The sequence below is a fragment of the Kogia breviceps genome, chromosome 5, assembly GCF_026419965.1.
Source record: "Kogia breviceps isolate mKogBre1 chromosome 5, mKogBre1 haplotype 1, whole genome shotgun sequence".
NCBI lineage: Eukaryota > Metazoa > Chordata > Mammalia > Artiodactyla > Physeteridae > Kogia > Kogia breviceps.
Window position 1 is genome coordinate 81271904 of NC_081314.1, and position 12224 is coordinate 81284127.

Consider the following 12224-nt stretch of genomic DNA (forward strand, 5'->3'; position numbering starts at 1 on the left):
CCACTGGCCTAGGTTGGAAAACTAGAACCCATGTAAGTCCTTGTCATTTGATTCTGTCCTGGAATTGGAAAAATTAATTATAATAATTTAAAATGGAAATGTCCTCACCAATGGGCATGTGGTCTCTACAAGTGAAAAAGATATTCACAAGCGTGTGCAGGGCCTTTAGCTGTGACATACAGTGTTTCAGTGTTCATCCTTGTACATCTATCTCTTGAGTAAACCATAAGGAGATATTTCTATGATTAGATCATAGAGGTTGCCAGTCTATTTTTTTAATTTATAAATTGTTCTTTGAGTCAGCTTAGGCCATTTTTTGTTTTCCTAAAAAATCTATTTTATCCACATTTTCAATCTAATGAAACATTTCAGCCAAGGATTTTTTTAATAAAAAAAAAAATGTGTGCATCGTCTGATGGGACACGTCAAAGATGATAAAAGACCCCAGAAAGTAGAATAGGGCCAAGAAAGGGGGAAGGAGGAACTCTGTGGGTGCTCCAGGATAGTGAAAGTCAAGACAAGATGGGGGGCGGGGGCACGTGTCCCGGGGGAGAGGAGGCCAGCCTCATCCTGAGCACCCCCAGACCTGGGATGTCTTGTGACAATGAAAAAGCCCCTGCCAGTGACTCTGCCTCAGGCTCCAGATCTCTGCCTCAGTGGTGCTGCCTGCTTCCCTGTGTGATGATGGGTCAGGCAAAGCCAGACCACCAAAGAAGCAAGCCCTGGGCGCCCAGGGCAGTGAGGTAGGTGTCAGCCTCCGGTCAGTCAACAGCACAGGTCAGCTGTGATCTGAGATGGCCCGTCTGTTCTTTGCCTTCACAGGGCTGGCCGTGATGGAGGCGGCCCCCTCATTCTCCAGTGTCCTAAAGGACTGCAGTGTCGTTGAGGGCCAGGACTTCGTGCTGCAGTGCTCGGTGCAGGGGACCCCGGTGCCCCGAATCACTTGGCTGCTCAATGGTGAGTCCCCCCTGCTCCAGCTACCTAGACCCTTGACCCTGCCTGCATTCTCACTTGGCTTCCCCATATATCACTCTGAACCGTTTATGCATGAGAAGGAAGCACTGGGTACAGAGAGAGCACAGGACCTGGGAGTCTGCTAATGCCTGGCTGTGGGGACACTAGGCAAGTTTTACTCCTGTCTGAGCCTTGAGCTCCTTGTCTGCAAGACGAGAATAATGCCACCTACCTTCCAGGGTGGTGGTTGTGAAAATTAAATTAGATCCTTTATGTAAAACAGTTAATGAGGTGCCTGGCACCTAGGTGCACAAGCAATTTAGTTTCTTTTCATATGGCCAGGTTCAGAGTGGGCCTCTATAAATATTTGTTGAGTCAAAAAATGAATATACCGACAGATTAATGAACCACACTAGCAGTTGCTCATGGGATCTTGCCTTTTATTTAGCGGCAAGTGGTTTGGGGGTTTATAGACCAGTAATTCGAACTTGAGTGGGGTCTGCTTTGAGGATCTGCAGAGAGGATGAAGGATCTGCACTTGTCCTTCTCCGTATCGAGTGGTTGGGTGACCTTGGACACCCCCCTTTACCTCTTTTGGCATCGGCTTCTTTATTGGTGAGGAGTTGGGCTGGAACAGAAGGTTCGGGTCTCTGCCAGCTCTCACGCTGATGGAATAGGCTCCTTAAGGGAGCAGCGGCCCGTCACCTGTGCACCAAATAGCCCCAGTCATTTCTGCACCATTGCCGTGTTGCCTGTGAACCTGCCTCATCGGTATAGTTTGCTTAGGCTTTGCTAGAAATGATCTTTAGTCAGTGAGAGAAGTTGCCTCGGGGTCTCCCTATGTGTGGTCCTCTTGGGCAGAGAGGTGAGAATTGGGGTCTCCACCCCTCACTACGGACAGAGCTCCTATTGGATTCCGTGATTGACTGCAAGGAGGCAGCCTCCTTGCAGCTGGAACAGAGCATGGATGTTAAAGACTAGGAAGGGCTCAGAGCAAGAGAGTCTCCCTTCTGCCTGGCTCACACTCCAGGCGAGACATCAAGAAACATTGTCAATAAAGGACCAGTTGGTAAGTATTTCCAAATTTTCAGACCATGCAGTCTCTGTCACAGCTACTCAACTCTGCTGTCATGGCACAGAGCGCAGCCAGAGACAACATGTCAATGAATGGGTGTGGCTGTACTGCAATAAAACTTTATTTATGGACACGTGAATTTCACACAATTGTCACACGTCATGAAATATTCTTCCTTTGATTTTTTTCCCACCATTTAAAATACGAGAAACTATCCTTAGCTTTTGGGCTATATAAAAACAGGCGTCAAGTGGGATTTGGTCCACGAGCAGGAGTTCGCTGACCCCTGGTCTACACCTCTTCAAACTGAAAAGCAACCCCACCTTACTCTTGGCGAATCTTGGCATTTTCACACTCTTCCCACTAGAGGGCGATCGTGCACAAGTCGGGAACCCTTGGCCGCCAACTCTGATCTCACCAGTCTTGGAGCTGGGAGTTCTGTGTTGCCTAATTCTGAGTGCCCTGAGCCAACAACTCCTTTCTGGAGCCACCATCTCACCCCATGCTTGTGGAGCCAAAATGAGCTATGCTCCAGTAAAAGGAGAGCTCTCAAACAGCTTGTTGGCACAGGTTTCAACAGCAGAGGCACTTAGATGGCAGTCATGGAATGTACTGGTATTCTCAAGGAGGTTTTAGGTACATGCACACACACACACACGGGTGTTCAGTCCTCTCAGTAGTAGGATCCTGGCCCCTGGCTCTCCCAGCCCCCAGCCCCACTTCTATGAAGTGCAGTCAGGCCGGTGGAATCTCTTTCCTCTGGCCCTGTGGCTGACTTGGCAGTGCCTGTCATGGAGATGTGAAGTGTTGCTATGTGCAGAAGAAAACATTGGATTGCAGGGAGAGGACCTTTTTCTGCACTTTCTCCCTCTCCCACTGCACGCCCCCAGTTTTATGATGTGCAAACCAGGAGCCTGGGCTGACAAGGGAAGGAACTGACAGTTGCTTCGTATATGGTGAATGGAAACATTCCTGCTCTAAGGCCAGGATCTTCAGTAATGAGATTCTTTTTTTTTTTTTCCTGGAAATGAAAGCTCACATCCTGGAATGATAAAATCCCGGGAACATATAGCATTAAAGAAACCACTGAATTTCACGCCACACACTTCTGTCTCCATGCAGGACTTTATGTGACCTGAATTAAAGGGCCCTCCATGCAAGGGACTCTTGGAAGAAAGGGCCAGAGTCGTTTTTTAGTTCCCTTTATTTATCTTTTCTGTGAACTCTAAAATGCATGTCATTGCAGTGTTAGGTTGAGGGTGCAGAATTGCTTCTGGTAAATATCTGCAATGGGAAATGGAATCATTGTTTCTGGAGACATCTAAAAGGAGCCGGGAGCCTCATGTGCAGTCTGGGTGAGGTCTGTTCTGCCTGAGGCTGGGCTATGGGCCAGATGACCCTGTCAGATTCTTTCCAGGCTCAGGATTCTGTGAAGTCTATGATGTGGATTTGGGGACTATTTATTTAAACAGAATGCACAGAACTCTGTCCCTTTCCTGCCTGCATTCTAAGTGCCTCCAGAATCTGTCCCCCAAGTCCTACCAGTCCCAGCCTTGCTCCTCCACCCACACAATCACTCCCTCTCCTTTACCTCCCTAGCACCTGCCTCTTTTTCCCCTCCTCGAACCTCTGTCCAGTTGGCTAGGGGTGGTCCTGACACATCATTAGCCCTCAGTGGGGCTGAGCAAGTATGGGGAACATCAGCGTCATGACAACAGCTGCCCTGCCGAGGACAGGGCGTACACCCTGCCACTGGGTGCTCCCTGCCTGAGCCTTCCTGTGCTTCCCTCCACAGGGCAGCCCATCCAGTATGCTCACTCCACCTGCGAGGCTGGCGTGGCTGAGCTCCACATCCAGGATGCCCTCCCAGAGGACGATGGCACCTACACCTGTCTGGCCCAGAACACCTTGGGGCAGGTGTCCTGCAGCTCCCGGGTCACTGTCCATGGTAGGAGCCCCTGGGCACCTCTCTGGAAGCACCTTTCCTGCCAACACATCTGCTTTGGAGAAAGGGCACCGCACCTAAAGGCAGGCAGGTGGAGGCGATGGCCTCCAGGAGCTCACAGTGACCAGGGTCTGCCATGGGAGATGGACGTGCAAGGCCAGTCCCCCACCCCCTCACCCCCCCCAAGGCTGAGGGAAGATGCAGGGGAAAGAGGCAGAGACTCCCTTGGCTCAAGACGCTTCCAGTCTGGTAGGCAGAAAACCGCACGCACTGAAAGATAAAGTATCCCTGGAGGACTTAGCCTCTCACAGATGACCCCTCACGCACTGGGGGACACCGGGTAACAAGTGCCAGTATTGAGGCTCCCAGAGGGCCACCGTTGGTCCCTTTTTCTTCTGCCCTTGATGCTCCCCACCACCCCAGGCTTGCTCTTATACCTCCCAGCCTGGCGTCCACTAACCTGATTACTATGGTTGTCATCCATTGATCAAGCACTTAGTCCCAGGAAGTTCCTGGAGAGCCACAGACTCAAGACAGAGCTATCTGGGCTGTGGTATCAGCAGGCATAGTGACAGGGCCAGGGAAGGACTTCTTGGGCCCCAGGTGTTCAGGTGAGCCTGACTCCCCAGCCCCAGCTGAGCCAGGGCCCCCAGCTCCCCTGCTGACTGGGACCCGGGTGCTTGGAACAGATGTGCCGTGCCCTGCTTTTCCAGCAGCCTCGCGGGAGACATGTCTCCCCGCTCTGTTCCCCCAGGGCTCAGCCTCTTGGGGAGAGTCTCCCTGTATGTGAGCAGCAGCCTAGGGTTGGGGGGCAGTGCTCTTCCTATCTTACACAGAAGGGTCTGAGGGTCTCAAGAAATCAATGTCACTTGCCTAAGCACCCCAAGGTCGTGAGCCACACTGGCCTTTTGAACCCAGATCACCAAGCCACTGAAACTTCCTGCCCTTTTGCAGAGTGCAAGTCCCCTGGCCCCAGAGTGGGGCTGACCCTCGGCCCCGGGGCTGGGCATTGTCGCCCCTAGGGATAGAGGAATGGCACTGGTGCCCTGACTTGGCTATGGCCTGGCTGCAGAGGCTCTCTCCAGCCTCTCTGAGTTCTCTGCGATTCCTGTGAAGCGCCCATGTGCACCGGCCAGCCAGCCGGGGACTGGCCCTGCTTCTTCCCAGGAGGCCCTCCCACTCAGCCTGGGGGCTGTCCTCCTGGCCCCCAGGTCTGTGGGAGGGGCAGGTCCTGGGTGGTTGCCCATCTGAACACGTTTCAAAGCAGAAACAGAGAGGTACCCGGCAAGAGCTCTGCCAGAGCCACGTGGATCTGCTCTGAGAGCAGCCCTGTGTGAGCGAGGGCCCCCTCCCAGCGTGGGGATTGACTGGCCCGTGAAGGCCAAACAGAGGCTCAGCTACCATAAATGGTGAAGGAGGCTGAGACGTGGCCGAGCTCAGGCCGCCGTGCTGGGCTGCCTGCACAGGGTCGGGGCAGGCTGAGCCTGGCACCGTGACAGCCCCGGCTCTGCTCCCGGGGTCCCCGGGAGGCTCCGGTCCACGTCCCGCACCAGCCTCAGCCGTGGAGTTTTTCTTTCTTTATTGGCAGCTGCTCTGGCTGCAGTCTCTGGGGCAGCTCAGGGGGAGGGAGACGACTGTAGTGGAGGCATTAGTCCCCTACCGTGCCGACCGCTGTCCTGGCCTCTCCCTCAGCTGCCCAGGCCTGGCCTTCTTCTCCCATCCGTGTGGCCCCACACCCTGGCTGGAGCGTGGAGCTGCCCAGGTGTGAGTCCTGACCACGGCTTGCTAGCCCTGCCGCTGGGCTGCTGTTTCCTCTCCGGGCCTCACCTTCCTCTTCTGTGTGATGAGGACACTGAGAGTCACCCCAAGTACTGTGAGGATTACATTAAACACACTAATGATCTCCAAACATGGGACGTGCTCAGTAAGTGGGTGCCTTTATGATTGTCCAACGGAGTCCCAACCTTTAAACAGATGAACTCCCTTCAAAATGGCAAGCCTAAGGAGCGGTCTTACCAAAGGATCCACTTTGCCACGCTGGGTGGTTGCTTTTCTGTCTGTCTGGTCGTTTGGTTTTGGTAAAGGGAAGAGAGAATCAGAATCAGAGAAGGGAGGTGTAGGGCCACGCGCTAAAGCCGTAGTCTGAGCATGCGTTCTGGAGGCTCTGGCCACAAGAGGGCGCCATTCGGCAGTGGCTCTCCCTCCGCTGGTCTGGTTTCCAGGGAGGAGCAGGTTCCCGGGCAACTTTTGCTGGAGGAGAGCTCAGCAGATATTTTGTTGAAGGCCAGACATGGGTGCTCTTTGTCTTAACCTTTCGCCAAGGTTTTGCGATCATCCCGAAATTGCTGGCTCAGCACTCTGACGTGATTTCTGCAGCCTCTTTTCCCTGCTTTCTCTGCCTTCTCTCCTCTGTAACCCCTTCCTCCCCAAATCTAACTCCCTCCCACAAGTGTCACTTCCTCTGGGGTGAGTTCTCTTAGCAGCGGTACCTCCCTTATGGTTGTGCTTACTTATCAGCAAATCTCTACTGAGCACCTCCTTGGTGCCAGGCATCGTTCTGGGGAAGCCGCCGTGAATAAGCGACAGGTTCTGTCTCCCTGCCGGTTACCTTCTGATGGAGAGATGGGAAATCATCCACACCTGGCTTAATCCAATATCGACAAGTGCTATTAAGAAAACAAGAATACAGAGCGGGGTGGAAGGGATCCTTTCTTAGTTAGGTGCTGGAGGAAACCTCTTGGGGAGGGTGACTTCTGAGCAGAGACCTCATGAACTGGAAAAAGAGTGCTCCAGGCAGGCGGCACAGCAAGTGCAAAGGCCCTGAGCTGGGAATCCAGTCAGCCTATTTAAGAGACAGTGAGTCTGGAGCAAAGGGAGTGGGGGGGAAGTGGTAGAGACTGGGTTCAGAGAGAGAGGCAGGGCATGTGTTCAGTGAATGAATGAAAGAGCAATGGCGGTGGGTGAGTCTGCCCAGTAGCGCAGGGGGTGTTGCCTCCACATGACTCCTCACATGTCTGGGGTCTCAGGGTTCATGGGAGTGCCCAGCAAACCCACACACTAGCTCTCAAAAGCCCCCCAACAAATATTCCTGCTTTCCTCCTCCCACACTAGGAAAACAGTCCCTAGTAGTTAACCAGGCCGTGAAAGTCTTCCCTCTTGACCCAGATGGAGCCTAAAGGACGATTAATCTAAATTCCTGCAGAAGCCAGGAAGATCTGAAGGAGAGTACATATTTCAGTGTATTTGCACTGAGTCATTGGTGTGGAGGCTTCCTTAGGCTAGAATATTTTAATTTATCTCCCCCTGGAGTATCTTTGTCAAGGCTAAAATTCTTAAGTGACTAGATTTATTAACCTGCTAATAGTGCCCATTTAGACAGTGTCTCCGCCTAATGGTTTGTTTATTTAAGTGAAGACCTGCTGGGCTCTTAAAGGCACCTAAGGACATAAAATGTGGGTAAGTTAAAAAAAAATTAAAAATAAAAAACCTGATTTCTAACATAAAAAATTGAAACTTAATAAGCATATTTATTAGAGTATTTGTTTCGATAAAGAGCCGCTAATGAAAGCAACAGGCACTAGGGAAGTCAGCCATTCACTAGGCAGTGAAAGCATCCGCAGAAGCCCAGCTGGTTTTCAGATTAGTTTCAAGCTCTCTGTGGGGCAGCTTTGAGTACTGACAGCCTCCCGCCATTTTAATTGGAGGATACTGGCAGGCACTTTGGATGTTGTATAATCTTTCCCTCTATGAGTTTAAAAACACTGAAAACATTAAAAAAAATTTTTTTGAGATAACCCTCTTTTTGTTCATTTTTATTGGAGTACTGTATAGTTGATTTACAATATTATGTTAGCTTCTGCTGTATAGCAAAGTGAATCAGTTATACATATACATATATCTACTCTTTTTTAGATTCTGTTCCCATGTAGGTCATTGTAGAGTATTAAGTAGAGTTCCCTGTGCTATACAGTAGGTCCTTATTAGTTATCTAGTTTATATATAGTAGTGTGTATATGTCAATCCCAATCTCCCAATTTATCCCCCTTCCCCCTTGGTAACCATAAGTTTATTTTCTACATCTGTGACTCTGTTTCTGTTTTGTAAATAGGTTCATTTGTACCATTTTTTAAGATTCCACATAGATTGAAAACATTTTTAATACTTGTGTCAGCTAAAGAGAAACTTACTGAGGGGAAAGGATAAACATCGGTTTTACCTTGTCTTTTTTGTTTGTTTTTTAAGAACTTTAGTCCACCTACAATACGTGTCCAAAGTCTTCTAAATTCTGTGAAGGCCAGCAAAGAAATGTTAAATTATTTTATAACCAGTATTTTAGTTTTATACAAGTTGATACAACAGAACTGGTGTTGTGCGCCATGTGGGCCCTTCTTGTCACAGAAGGACTTCCGAGTATTTGTTTGTTTCCGTGTCATGGAGCTGGAGCCTTATTTTACTAATTGGGCAATTAGAGCTGCACCGTGGTCTACTTCTACAGCCATCGCAGGTCATCTCTAGCATTTATTTGCCCAGAGTCCTTGGTCAGGAACGCCATCCAGAATTACAGCTTTGTGTTCCTCATGGCAAAATGTGATGCGTGCTTTGACAGTGTGGTGGAGAGTATGGTTCCCAGACACGCCTCGGGAGGGAACGTCAGTTGGCTTGGATGGTTTACCTTTACATTTAGAGTTTGATTATAACTTCTAAGGCAGTAAGAAGGCTATGGTTGCAATGATTCCTGCCTCCCATCTGGCAACCCTATCATTACCGGTCAGAGATCCTTTTGGGGATGTCATACGTCATTGTTTCCTTTCATTCTTTTCCTTGCCGCTTCTTCCCATTTGCTTCTTAGGTTCTGGAGAAATCAGTGGGGAGAAGAAAAGCCAAAAGACAGAGCAAGGCTATGGGGGAAAGGATCTCTTTTTATGCCCACCGAAGTAGACCTTTTGCTGATGCTCCAAGTAAGTTTATTTGGTTAAGAGACAGACTTTTGTTGGAAGAGAGCTTGCATCCGTCCCTGGGGAGGGATTTGCACCGTGCATAAATGCTCTGCAGATGGGGAGTGGCTGGGTGAAGGTAAGCTTCCTTGATGAGCCCTCTAGAGTCAACAGTCCTGGAACTTAGGGAAAGGAGGAAGCTAGACCATGATCCCTGGACCTTGCTGGATTTTGAGCACCAAATAAAGGAAGAAGGGAGGATTGTGCTTCCAGAACTGCCTTTTGTTGGTGATTTACTGAATTTCCACAGTATAACAGGGTTTGGAGTGAATCGGATTTGCTGTTGGAATGGTATTTTGCATTTTTATGACTAAGCAAAATAGCTCAGGTTCAAAGCTTAAGGAAAATCTTCAGCAGATCGGAGATAAACGCAATCATTTTCCCTCCCCCTAACTGCATCTTCAAAAGGTCCAAGTGTCTGCACACCTGAGAGGAGTGGGGGATGCTAGGAAGTAGGGGAGGGCCCTTCCATGTCCACCTTTATTTGGTGACAACCTGCGGGTCCAGGGATGCTGGTGTCAGAGCAGGGAAGATGCTGAGAGACCGGGCCTGAGGCTCTGACAGCAGGACTTAGTAAAAGCTGTGACAGGCAGTGGTCCCTCCCCAGGTGGGCAGCCCTGGGGAGTGATGCCAGAAATCTTGGGTCTCTGTGCCTCGATGCCAAGGGGAAATATGGAGACAGAGTTTCGGAGGAAAAGAAATAGAGAAGCTTTATTCCTTGCCAGGCAAAGAGTAGGCTAGCACCTCAAGAACTGTGCCTGTCCCCTTCCTGGGGAATCAGAAGAGGTTTTTATAGGTGGAGCTCACAGTTTGGGGTAGGTGATAAGGATCAAAGTAGTGAAGGTCTTGCATTTTTCTTCTTGCATTATTTCAAAACAGTCACAGCTGGTGTCAGGCAGCCTGCTAATTGCCTGCTGGCAGCTCAGTCTATTGTCCCTGAGTTATTGGCCCACACCTTTCTGAAATGCCAACTGCTACAAGGAGTGATTTGCTACAAGAGAGTTAAGGGAGTGTAAACACCAGGTGCAGGATGTAATTCACACAGAATCAGAGAGTGTTAGGGGCAGGATGTAATTCACAGGGAGTAAGGGTTTGATAGGTGCAGGATGTAATTCACATAGTGTCAGAGAGCCTTAGAGGTTAGCTTTGTGATGGACAAATCTCGTTACAGACACTACAGATTAGTCACAGTTAAAGTAAAACTAGGATCGATTAATTCTTTCAGGTCAGTTTATGTTTCTTCTCTCACCTGTTCACTGTTCCCTTTATTTTCCTTGTTATCGAGAGGAAAAACCTCATTTCTATTTTTGTTACAACATGGCAAGGACACAGGGACTCGTACATGGTTTCAGGAGCTCTTAAGATGGTAGGGTATTCTGTCTCTTTCATATTTGTGTCATCTGTTTAAACACTTGAAAGGTAACATTCTATAATTTTTGTTTTAATCTGACACAAGTTTTGAATGAGCTGGGAGCCTGCTAATAACCATGGGGGCGCTTTAGAGAGCAGCGTGTTGGCTAGTAAAAGTTGACAAGTGGAGAAAACTTCCAAGGGAAAATTTCTAAGGAGAAATTCAGAATTGTTTTTCTTGCTAAACCCATAGAAAGAGGAAGGACTCAGAAGGGAAGAACAGGAGAATGACTGCAGTATAGAGGGAGACACTGCCATCACACCAGCACTGGGACAAAGGCCGTAGGGGCTTCTTAATTTCAAGCCCAAGAGAAGCCAAAGCCCTCACTCGTGTCTCCACGTTTGAGAAGCAGGGTTATACCAGTTATTGTATGCGAATTCATGAGAAAGGTAACAAATAGCACCTGTTGTGTGGGTACTTAACTTCCTTTAAATAAGAGCTTTTCAAAATCTAGTATTGGGTTAATACCAGTTCCTATAAGTGTTGAAACAAGACCACTATCAATTAGCTTTACTAATGAGGAACACTGTTTTGATAGACAAAATCTAATCAGATAGAAAAGCTGGTTTGTCTTATTTAATTCCCACAACAACTCCACTTTCCACTTTTGAATTAACTCTGCTTTACAGATGAAGAAAATCGATGCTCAGAGGTCAAGTCACAATAACTCAGCTAATAGGCAGCAGCTCTAGGCCTCCAGCTGCCTCAGCCCATCTGCTTTCTACTTTGGTGCTCTGGGACCCTGAGAAATCATTTGTTTGATACTTTTGCTTCCCCAGAGCAAGAATTTTATGTTTAAGTTCATGACTAGGAACTGTCTTCAAAAACAGTTTCTGATGAGTCAAAACAGAGCAAAAATAGCCAAGGAGGGAAAATTCAGAGGGTCTGTAGGTTCAGAAAGCAGTGCTCCCCCCACCATCTCTCTCTCTCCTTCCTTTTCCCTTAGTCCCTCTTCCATGTCCCTTCTTTCTCCTGCCCTCTCTCTTCTCTTGTCTCCCTCCTCTTTCCCTTTAAGTCTTGCTACAGCTTAGTCTACGTGGCATCATTTTTACTTGTCAATAAACTGCTTATAAGCATTCTCTTTTTTTTTTAGTTTATTTATTTTTGGCTACGTTGGGTCTTCATTGCTGTGCACGGGCTTTCTCTAGTTGGGGCGAGCAGAGGCTACTCTTCGTTGCGGTGCGCAGACTTCTTGTGGTGACTTCTCTTGTTGCGGGGCACAGGCTCTAGGCACGCGGGCTTCAGTAGCTGTGGCACGTGGGCTCTAGAGCGCAGGCTCAGTAGTTGTGGCGCATGGGCTTAGTTGCTCCGCGGCATGTGGGATCTTCCCGGACTGGGGCTCGAACCCGTGTCCCCTGCATTGGCGGGCAATTCTTAACCACTGCACCACCAGGGAAGTCCCAGCATTCTTAATCTTAGTTCTTGTCTTTCCCACTGGAGGACAGGCCAGGTCCTTTTCCTTTCTCTCAAAGTGGAACAGAGCCCGCAGTACCTGGCTGCTCAGTTTAACAGCAGAGTAAGTGGAGAGCCACTGGCCAATTGACCAAGTATCAGAGCAACAGAGAAGTCCACTTCAGATCTTTAGTCCTAGGCCAGGGAATCGAGGAGGCTTGGCCCATCCTGGATTCCAGAAAGAAGGGCCCCTCTGGGTTTGGTCTCAGCAAAGCAGAGGAAGCACAGGTGTGGGGACGTCTGGCCCCATTTGAGCTGGGTAGCAAGTCTGTCATAGGGTCCCAGGGACCCCTCCCTTGCTATTGGTGTGCCACGGCCAGTGCCTGCCTTCCCCAAATGATGAAGGCTTAGGTTCCCTGAGGCTCCATGGCCACTGGGGGCCTCTCACCTCAG

General features: G+C 49.3%; 1 protein-coding gene across 7 annotated transcripts in view; it reads left to right on the forward strand.

Annotated features, from left to right (window-relative positions):
• Nucleotides 1–12224, forward strand: part of MYLK (myosin light chain kinase) — a 281962-nt gene that overhangs the window by 168606 nt on the left and 101132 nt on the right. For 6 of the 7 annotated variants that reach the window (XM_067034429.1, XM_059064332.2, XM_067034430.1 and 3 more), the window contains 2 exons: nucleotides 823–957; nucleotides 3825–3977. The exons of the other annotated variant lie outside the window; for it this stretch is intronic. In XM_067034429.1, coding sequence (XP_066890530.1) covers nucleotides 823–957; nucleotides 3825–3977 — 288 coding nt within the window. The remainder of the gene's footprint in view (nucleotides 1–822; nucleotides 958–3824; nucleotides 3978–12224) is intronic. 7 annotated transcript variants of the gene reach the window in all.